This window comes from Chaetura pelagica, unplaced genomic scaffold, assembly GCF_000747805.2.
Source record: "Chaetura pelagica isolate M959 unplaced genomic scaffold, ChaPel_1.0 scaffold703, whole genome shotgun sequence".
Lineage (NCBI taxonomy): Eukaryota > Metazoa > Chordata > Aves > Apodiformes > Apodidae > Chaetura > Chaetura pelagica.
Genome location: NW_009952582.1, coordinates 191,782 through 202,036, shown reverse-complemented (window position 1 = coordinate 202,036; position 10,255 = coordinate 191,782). Strand labels below are relative to the sequence as shown.

Below are 10,255 nucleotides of genomic sequence, written 5' to 3'. Positions count from 1 at the left end.
TCCGTCCGAGGGTGACAGGGTCCTGGTGCCCGTCGGTGGGGGGGACAGGATCCCCGTGTCCATCTGTCTGGGGAGGACGTGGGTTTAGCGCCTCCTTTTGTCTGTCTGTCCGCGGGGACCGTTCCTTCCTGTGCCGCTCTGAGGGTGACCAGTCGCTGTTTCCCCCTGTGCAGCTGGGGGGTCAGTGTGTCCCACCCGCGGGGGGCAGGGAGCGGTGTTGGGGTCCCTCCCGTGCGAGGTGCAATGCCAGGGGTCCCTCCTCGTGTCCCTGGTCCTGGCAGCGGGGGGGCTGTGGGGCTGGAAGGGTGGTGAGGTCTCTCCCTGTCCCGGGGCTGCCCTCCTGTCCCACCAGCTGCTGCCGCCATGTCGGGCTGGGCAGCCAGTTCCCTGCTCTGCCCGTGCCTGGTGCAGCCATCAGGGCATGGCAGGGCCTCGTGCCCCTCTGCTTCCCTCTGCACGGGGGTAGAGCCAGGGCAGGGCCGCAGGTCTGAGTAGGCTCTTGCCCCGTCGGCTGTGGGAATGAGCAGGAGGGAGAAGGATGTTTGGGCTGAGGTCGGAGTCACTCTCACAGCAGGACACTCCTCACGTTCTGTGTGCTGCCTGTGACTTTGCTCAAAAGCTGGGTGGGCCTGCTCGTCTGTGGTGTGTCCATTTGTGACATGCCTGTGGATCCTGTCGGGTGCTGGCACTGAATGCGGCTGTGGTGATGCAGGAGGGTGGGAATGTCCCTGAGGCAGCCAGCTGCGTTTGGCTAGAGGCCCAGGAGGTCCCAGTGGTGTGTGACAGGCTCTTCTCTTCTCAGGTGAGCCCTTTGCGGAGGGAACAAACACTGTGCTCCCAGGTCAGGGAAACATGTCCCGTCGGAAACAGACCACTCCTAACAAAGTTCACTGTGAGTATTCTGTGACACAGCACTGTGGGATCCTTGCCCTTGCTGGGTTGCTGTGGAGTTAGGTGGGGAGGAGTGGAGTGATGAAAAGGTACCGCTTGTGGGGAATGGTGGTTGCTCAGGTTTTGTCTTAGGAACTGTGAGAAGGGAACTGAGCTCTGTGTATCAGGGGAGCTGGCTGTGTCCTGGCATGGCAGGACAGGGGTAGGCTTGAATGAACAACTAATGCTGTGAATGTGGATGTGTATATGCAGGGCTTGTAGCTGTGCTTTGCGTTCACACTGTGACAACTGCGAGTGTACTTGCTCTGGCCTGTCCTGGGTAGCAAAGGAAGTTCCAGGTGAGGTGGTTTGAGTGTATGGCTGAAAGCCAGGAGGTCCTGGGTTCTGATCTTTGCTCTACCACAGACTCAACTGACTGACCTAGGACATGTTACTTAAGCTCACTGTACCTCACTTTCCTACCAGATACTGTAAGTAAAGCCATGTGCTCTTCCCTTGCAGGGAACGGGCAATGGCTCAGTAATTCACTGGACAGGTAGAATTTACCTGTCAGATCTTTCTTGAGCTGAGCCCATAGGATAGATCTCTTTCTCCAGTGTTGTCAAGACACTGGAGTTTGTTTGAGAGTGAAAGGGCTGAAGATGCTGTACCTCAGCACTTCTAGTGGGCAGACTACAGTGAGATGTTGGTGAAGCTGGGAGATAAGTATGGATGTTTGGCTGCAAAGGTAAAAATGCACATACACAGCTTTTGTTTGAGTGATAGCAGCAGAGGGAAGTTGGGGGGACTGAAGCTATGCCCTTGTACGTACCCAGCTTTGTGGCTGGAGACGGATTTGGGATGAAATGAGGAAAACAAATTTCCAGTTCTGTAGATGTGTGAAAGGAAGGCTGATGAGAGGGCTGTAGGTCCTGCTGTGCTGGAGTAGCTGTCAGGAGCAGGGGACAGAGCTGCAGCCCTAACACTGCCTCACCTTGCTAATGCTGCTGGCCTGCATGCCTGTGTTCTCTGTACTGCCTTTTTGTGTGGGTTCAGCAATGGGAAAGGTGCACACTGTGCTCTGTGCAAGGGGAAAACACCTGGTGAGGCAGCCTAACACTGCACACTTGGGGCTGCACTGGGGAGAACTGCCTCTGTCTGGGCCTTGAAAGGCCCATGGTTGCTGGAGCTGGGTGTGGGGGGCTGGCAGAGCCTCCCGTGGTGGCCAGTGTCGCAGTCCTGAGACTTTTGGCACCTGCCCTGTCTTGTGCTCTCCAGTTCCTGCTTCTGGGCTCAGCAGAAGACAGAGCAGAGCTTGGATTCACCTGGCAGTACTTTAGTCATGTTGGAATTGTCTTCCCTTCAGAAATTTGACGTGTCCTGTGTTTTGTCCTGTGATGCTCATAATCTTGTGCCCACACACATTTGCTTCTCAGAGTGCCCAGCTATTTCTGCTGCCATTTAAGCCAGTCTCCCCCAGGGCAGGCACCCATGCTGTCTCCTGGTGCAGAGCCAGGGTCTCTCGTGGCTGAGAGCCAGGGACACAGCAGCTCCAGTGCTGCAGGTGGTTTCCATGGTGTTTAGATGGGCTGTTTCCTGCACTCAACTGCCTGAGGGTTACGTTCTGCAGAAGCTTGTACTATCATATGCAAAACTGTGCATGTTGTGGATTTCAGTTGTGCACTATTTTCACAGTGAACATTGAATCTGCAATATAAGTGATTGTATCTCCAGTTTTGGTGTCAGGGGAAACTGTTTGACAAACATGCTACCAGCGGGCTTGAGGTTGAGGTTATGGCATCAGGTGTGCCATAGAGGAATTCTGGGACCTGCTCACCACCTTGGCACGTGGTACATTGCTGCAGAGCAGCTGTTCAACAGGAGCCATCAGGAGCAGCAAGTAGGACCACAAGAAAACAAAGGGACTAAAAGATAAAAGAAACATGTCAGTGGTGCTTTCTCCACCTTGGGATGGAAAATCTTGTCTGTCTTATGATGAACACCACCAAATCGTTGGGACTTCTCTGTCTACCCAGCCTGCTGTGTATCTGGAGGGCCCAGAAATGCCATGCAGTGCACTGACGAGGATAATCGGAGAGAGCATCAGCTCCAAGGACTGGGGGAACCAGCAGAATGAGGAGTCATAGCAGACATAGCAGACACGTTTCTGAGACTTCTTCACAGGGACTGAAGTGGTTGGGATGAGAGGAATAAAAGGGACAGCAGGTATGCAGCTTTTTACACAGTTGTCTGCCGCTGGGGTCTGATTTGGCAGGCTGTGGGGCTGGGGAAGTGCTTTTTGGATTTGCATAAATACCACTGTGAATATCTAACTGGACAAATCTGTGGGTGGACAATGCCCACTTCTTTTTTGCATGGCCACTCCATGTTATCTTCCTTCTTGGATTGACTAGGGAAAGCAACAGCTGCAGATCTCCTCTCCCTGGCTTGCTTGGTGCCACCTCTTTCCAGGGTTACTTTCCAGGCTTGGCATGGCCCTCATCTAACCTTGCTTTCACAACAACATGTTTGCTGTCCTCACCTAGCACAGAATCTCTTTGGCATGCAGAGCTACCAGCTGGGAAGTTGTCTTGTTACAAGTTGAAACAGTTTTAAATGGAAGTTGATGTGTAAGGAAATTCATAATAATACAGAAGCAATGATGAAATTTACTACTATCCCAAAAAGTTTTAATTCTGCATGATGGCCAGTCCTACAGTTTTAATTGTAGCCATTTCCCCTTTGGCAGGGCTGCAGCACATAATCGGCTCCTAATAATTCAATGTTGTTTTGCCACAAGGTCCATGAAAAACACACCTGCCTAAGCAGTAACAAATAAAACTGTGATACTGGAAAACACTTCTTACAGTGATTGCTCCTGATCAAGCTGAAAAATACAACATAGTCACATTGTTCCTGTGGAGAAACCTTAACTGGTTCAGCCTGGTCTTTATTTTCGCCCAGACTCCAAAGTATAAAAGCATAAAATTTCTCTAAACAATTCATCTGCTCTTGCATTTGAGCCCCTCCACAGCTGCCCTGTCCTTCCCTCAGTTACAGGCTCCTCACTGTTCTTGTGCTTGACAAAATTCCCCACAGATGTTGGCCTGCACTCTTCCTTTCTCTCCCTGCTGTCCTGAGCTGCTTTTCTTTGTGTTGCTCATACCCTTTGCAAGTGATGCTGATTCTAGAACTCTTGGGAGCAGCTTCTGTTAGTCAAATTAATTCCCACTTCTTAGCTGTATTTGTCCCTGTCCCAATATCCCATTAATTCTCCACTTCCTTCTCTCTCCCTCTGACACATAGACATTCTCTGCTCTTCAGTGTTCCTTGAATTCTGGTCTGTGTAATTCCCAGTTTGAAGAGAAAGTGTCTTGCAAGAAATCACACCCAGCATTCAAAGCCAAACTGAAATGTTACTTGCATCAAAGTCTTGGTTCTTAGGGGGCTCTGTGGGCTGTGTTGTTAACTCTTTCAATTGTGTTTTTCATTTCAGTAACCACTACAGCAGTCTGGACAACCCAGAATAGCCATGGGGCAGGTGGACTAGATCCACAGTGGTGGAAAGACTTGCAAAATTCAGGTCCAGGAAAGGATCACAGAGAAGACCTACATGGACAGGGATTTTGGGTTGATGTACAAGGAGGGAATGAATTGGCTTCTCTCTGACTTTTCTCTTTAGGAAGGAAGACAGGGGAATAATGCAGTTTCTTTTGATTTTGTTTTGGGGATCTGGGGGTTGTTTTTGGTTTTTTTTTTCTGTGTTTATTTTCCAGAACACTTGAGAGTTACCCTGCATTCACACAGTTCAAGAAGGGGAGGGCTCAGGAAAAAAATCCTTTCTGGCTACCAAGTTGATAGACCACCAGATCCTAGCAGTCATAACTGCCCCTGGTGCCCAGTCCCACAGGGCTGTCCCTCACCTCCACAGCTGCTCACCTGGCATCCCACTCATGTACAAGATTATGGAGAGGAGAACTGGAATGAAAAGCAGAGGCATTTGTATGATCTTTCACTGTCCTTCATATCTAGCTGATTGTAAAACACAGTGACTCATTTTAGTGTTGTGGTCAGCCTGCAGCCCTTTTTGTATTTAATAAAAAAACTTCTGGAGAAGAGTCTGTGAGTTCAATATCGAGCATAACATCCCTTGCTGACAGCAGTGGTCCTGAAGCTGTTGTCTTCCTGACTCTTTCCAAGCCAATGTCAGTGGTGTGGGGGTGTCTATATGCGAGCTTGTGTGTTCAGAAACAATAAAAGTATAACCATGTGCCTATCAAATATGGAAGCTCTGAAGCTTCATCAAAGTAGGACTTAGTACATCAGCAGTTGAACCAGACACTTCCCGTCATCTCATAGGAAGGTCTCAGCCCTTAAGATCCTGCAGACTGTGCATGGTCTGTGTATCTGAGCAGTAACCTGCCTGCCCTCAGGCTGCTGCTCAGTGGAAATGTAGCCGTCTGGAAGGGGAGAGGGGAGAAAACAAAACACCTTGGTGCTTCCACCAGCAGGTGCAGGGGTGTTTGGCAGTCCTGTTCTCTAACAGTCACAGGTAGCACATCTCCAACAGCAGTTTTACATCTGCCCCATCTTCTGCAGGTTTCCTCATTTCACCACGCTTTGTTTTCTTGCAAGACTTTTCTGGTCTCGGCTTTTTCCTCTGCTTCTTGGAGAGGCACTGTGATTCTGCAGTGTTTGCTCTTAGTTCCTCACCAATGTCAGGTTGTGGTCCAGACATAAAAGCAGTATTTCAGGTCATGAAAACCATTCTGATGGGGGGTACACGTGTACTGGCAGTCATGATGGCATCTGCTGCTTTCAGTGACAGTAGATTTAGAGGGTTCCTCAGCAACCCTTCTTGGCCTGGATTGAGTTCTGAAGGCTTCTCTACAGAAACCTCATGTTTCTGAAACAATGATAAATACCTTCAGATGCTTTAGGAAACCTCTGTGGGGATATTGGGAACTAAAACTCTCCCACACTGTCCATGAAACTTCAGAAGGTCTTTGAAATCTTACATAAATTCCTGCTTTTTAAAGCACTGCCAGAAATTGCAAGGCAAGCACCAGAAAGGCAGTGTGGGTGAGAATGTGGGATCAAGGTGGCTGGAAGGTGTAACATGTGGGAATGGACCTGTCCTTCTAACAGGACTGGTGCCCTCTCAACAGGTTGAGAATTCAGTCCCCTAGTTATACTGATGCCAGTTGTGGCCTTATTCTAAAAGGTACAATTTTGTTCTGAAATCTTTTGTTTTATGTGAGAAATGCACTGCATCTTCCTGAGCATTTTTGCATTTATCCTTTGAGTGGCTCTTGAGAATTTACAAATCAGTTGATATATTGAATCCAAAAGCTAGCCTGCTGGGAACTTCAGCACCTTGTTCCAAGTGCTCCCAGCTCTTTAACTGAGAGAGGCAAGACATGATTATATCTGGAATAAAGTAATTAGTTTGATTTAATATGAAAATTAATGTTTGCCCTTTATTGTTATTCCTTGGAACCCAAGGTTCTTCTCAGCAGGGACTGCTGTGAGGAGTTTTCTTTCAGACAAGCACAGATAATTGCCTTCTTTCAGTGTGTTTGCCTTCTACTGAGTTGAGGTGCTAGTGACCCGTGTCTTTCAGTAGGCCAGGCTGTGAGCTCTCCTCTACGAGCTTCTCAGCTCACTTCTTCAGCAGCAAAGCCAGTTATTTGTCACGTAAGCGGGAGAGCATCAGCTCTGACCACAGGCACCTTCTTATGAGCAGGTTGTCCTCAGTCCTCTTGGGACAGAAGGTGGTGACAGAGCATGCCAAGGACAAACCTTGGTTTTTGCATCACTGTGGAGAGCAGTTGAAGTGCCAGGCACCTGGGGAGGTGTTAGTTTTGTGCAAGTTGCCTGTTATAGCAGGGAATAGGACTTAGTGATTTAGAAGAGCCCTAGAGCACGATGCCTGCTCTGGGATACTGTCACAGTTCCTCAGTGGCCTCCCCTCCACCCAGAGCTGTGCTGTGGCTCTGCTGGCAGATATCTTGGTAGCAGAGACAGCCACCTGGCTACTTGTAGCAGATATGTGGGTACTTAAACACCTTCTGAGAGCTGAGCTCAGAGGTACTGCAGGGTGCAGGTGAGCAGCCCCACACCAGTTGGGTGTTTGGCAAGCCTTGGTGGTGAGAACAATGGAATGGCACCAGTCTGACTCTTTGTCCTTGTGGCTGCCAGGGGAGGAAGTCTTTGCAGGGCTGGAGGAACAAGCCCGCCAAGCCATGATGAAAACCAACTTCCCTGGAGCTCTTGGGAACCAAAGGCCAGCCATTCCTCCGCTGCAAGACCCTGACTCCAGCAGCAGTGAGTTCTGCCCCTTCCAATAATGGCAAGGTAGTGGACTGGGGAGACTCTGTCAAGGGGTGAGGTGCTGCACAGCTTGTGGGTGTCTACCCAGGACCATCTTACCCATCTCCTCCTCTGGGTTAGCCCTTGGCTCCTGTGCCAGGCTTGGTATGAACAAAGGGCAAGGGCAGGGCTGCTCCCTGGGGGAAGGCAAGCCCAGAGCCAAGGGCCACCACAGCACAGACTGGGCAACCACCCCACCACTGGGCTGCAGTCCCAACTTACCAGGGCAGGGTGACAACAGCAGGGGTGCCCACTGATGGCCCAGTGACTCAAGCAAGGCAAGGTGACTGGCCAGGTCCAGGGACCCTACAGAGCACTTCAGTCCCTGGAGGGCCCCAGCCTGAGCTGAAATTGAGCCCCTGGTCAGAGGTGGTGGGCAGAGGCCCCAGGACAGTTAAGGTCTGTGTGTGCCCTCCAAGTCCTGACACTTGGAATAACTGCTCTGCACTTTCCAGGTGGCAGTGAAGATGAGGAAACCACCCAGGATGAAGTTTCTTCTCATACATCTGAGGAGGATGGCTCAATGGTGAAAGTGAAAAAAGAACTGGAGAATGCAGAACAGCCTGCGGCTGGAGCCCCCCTGAGGAGAGAGAATGAGGCAAGTGTGTACTGGCTCTGCACTCACCCTGTCCTCCCATGGAGGGAGAAGGGTACTTACTGTCTAAGCGCCTCCTCTCCCCACCATGGCTTCATCTTTTTCTCCCTCCCACCTCCTCCAAATGTCTCATGCCAGGAAGAAAGGGTATGAAGAGCTCTTGGGCTGCCAGGAACAGGAGACAGCAGGCACAAACTGCCATTCTTACAGCTGGACAAGGTGGTTGTGCAGGGTGTCCCTTCAGTTCTCGTGCCTTTCTGACTGACCCCGTTCCTTCTTCCTACAGAGCAGCCCTTGCCTGCCAGAGAGCTGGGGTGTGAGGAAGGTCATGAGGCCTCTGCCTCCTCTCCCTGAGACATCAGGACTTTTTGCTCCAGGGCTGCCTAAAGGGAGTTTTTGACTGTGAGGACACAAAGCAGCCCCTGCAGGACTGGGCACATGGCTCTGGATCTGGTCGTGGCCTGTGTGCACTGCTGACCAGACACCAGGGGAGGGGGATGCCTGAGGGGTCTCTGTGCTTTACACAAAGTGGCTTTTCCTCCTTGTAGGTCCCTGAGAGTTTGAATGCTGACCCACTGCTGGGACTGTCACAGTGCCCCCTCTGCCAGCTGGAGTGTGGAACCAGAGAGCAGGTCATTGCCCACGTGTACCAGGTAGGCGATGGCTCCAAACTGTCTGATAGCTCTGGCTTTAACCCTCTCAAGCCCCAAATCTAGAAACAACGCAAAGCACAGGGTGGTTTTGTTCTGCTCTTTGCAGTCACAGAACTGAGTTTCTAGCCAGCACATGACTGAAGTTTACAACAGTAAATAAACTGTGTCCAGATGATGTCCTGGGGAGACAATCAGCAAGGCATGGCCCTGCAGATCTGGGAAACATAACTCTTATCCCCAGGCACTCCCCACAAGCAGTTGCAGGCTAAGACCAGGCAGTTCCTCCAGATTAAATATGGATTTTGCATCATTCAGTAAGATAAGAAACCCTCCTCTTCTCCTAATCACTCAGTTATTTATCTTGGACCTTTATCACAGTTCCTATCCATTAAAAGAGCTATTCTTCCTCTGAAATTATTCCAGTACTGCAGGAAATCTGTGCTGGAATCTCACAGGTTTTGTTGTCAGTACTCTCTTCACATCTCTCTGTAAAAGAAGGAATGAAGCAGAACTGAATTGGCCACTTACTTGCACTGGCTGGCTGACTGTCTCCATCTAAGCCCTTCCTCACCAGCATCCTGCCTTCTGCCAGTCCAGTTGTGCTCTGCCCAGCCACAGCAGCTCCTCACTGCTCTTCTGAAAACACATCCAAGTGATGTGGCTTTCAGTTGTTTCTCTTGCACTGGAGTGGAGCTGTAGGAAGGCTTCCTCTTTGCTGTTTGACCTGTGACACCCCAGATGTCTTGAGCTTGCTCTAGGAGCTGTCAGACAGCAGTTCAGTGGTTAAGTGTTCCCATTCCAAGAGGCTGAACTGAACGGTTTGCTGGATCTGTTGAGGTGCCCCAGGCTGGAAGTGGAGCTGGGCACTTTGTAACTAGCAACCTGTTTTGCAGCACACTGCAGCCGTGGTGAATGCCAAGAGCTACATGTGTCCTGTGTGTGGCAGAGCCCTCAGCTCACCCGGATCCCTTGGGCGACATCTCCTCATCCACTCAGAGGACCAGCTGTCAAACTGTGCAGTCTGTGGGGCTCGCTTCACCAGCCACGCCACGTTCAACAGGTCAGGGTCATCCTGGCGGGGGGTGGGCTCGGGTACCCCCATGAAAGGTGTGATGGGTTGCCTTAAATGACACAGAAGTCAAGGCTCTGGACCCAGTAAGGCCTGTAGGAGAGTTGTGAACATGAGTTTCCCTCAGTCCCTTCCTGCCTGCAGCTCCACATTACCTGCTAAGACCTCCACGGGCTGTGCTGCCAGGAGGGTGTTCCCTAGCTCTGAGAAGAGCTACAACTGTGCAGAAAGCACTGGGGTCTCCAGTCACTGGAGAGCAATCAACTTGAGCAGTCCATCAGAGTGGGTCTGTCCTGCTCCGTTGGGTTAATAATTTCCAGAGCAGGATTACAGGCAGAAACCCAAATGCTCCGTGTTTATGTCCTGCCTGGTGGAAGATTATCTGCTATGTAATGCAACAGAGAAATCCAGAGGTGGGGAGGAGCAGCTTGCTGGCTAAGGCCTGCTCTTGCACTCTTCCAAGCCAGCTGCTGCCGGCCCTGCCCGCTCCCTGCCTCCAGACACGCGTGGCTTCATTGCAGAGGTCCAGGCACCTGAGGGCTGAGCAGAGGGCTGTGCCGAGGCCTGCAGGGGGGCCCTGTCGGTCGCAGCCCCGGGGCAGTCAGAGGCGGGGGCTCTTCTGTCCGCCCCAGGGCTCTGACACTTCTCTCTCTGCCTTCCAGCGAGAAGCTGCCCGAGGTGCTGAGCGCGGAGCGG

General features: G+C 51.2%; 1 protein-coding gene across 1 annotated transcript in view; it reads left to right on the top strand.

Annotated features, from left to right (window-relative positions):
• Window positions 1-852: 852 nt before the first annotated feature.
• Window positions 853-10,255, top strand: part of ZNF821 (zinc finger protein 821) — a 9,941-nt gene continuing 538 nt past the window's right edge. The window contains exons 1-5 of the mRNA XM_009993655.1: window positions 853-892; window positions 7,072-7,197; window positions 7,698-7,846; window positions 8,395-8,490; window positions 9,384-9,572. Coding sequence (XP_009991957.1) covers window positions 853-892; window positions 7,072-7,197; window positions 7,698-7,846; window positions 8,395-8,490; window positions 9,384-9,572 — 600 coding nt within the window. The remainder of the gene's footprint in view (window positions 893-7,071; window positions 7,198-7,697; window positions 7,847-8,394; window positions 8,491-9,383; window positions 9,573-10,255) is intronic.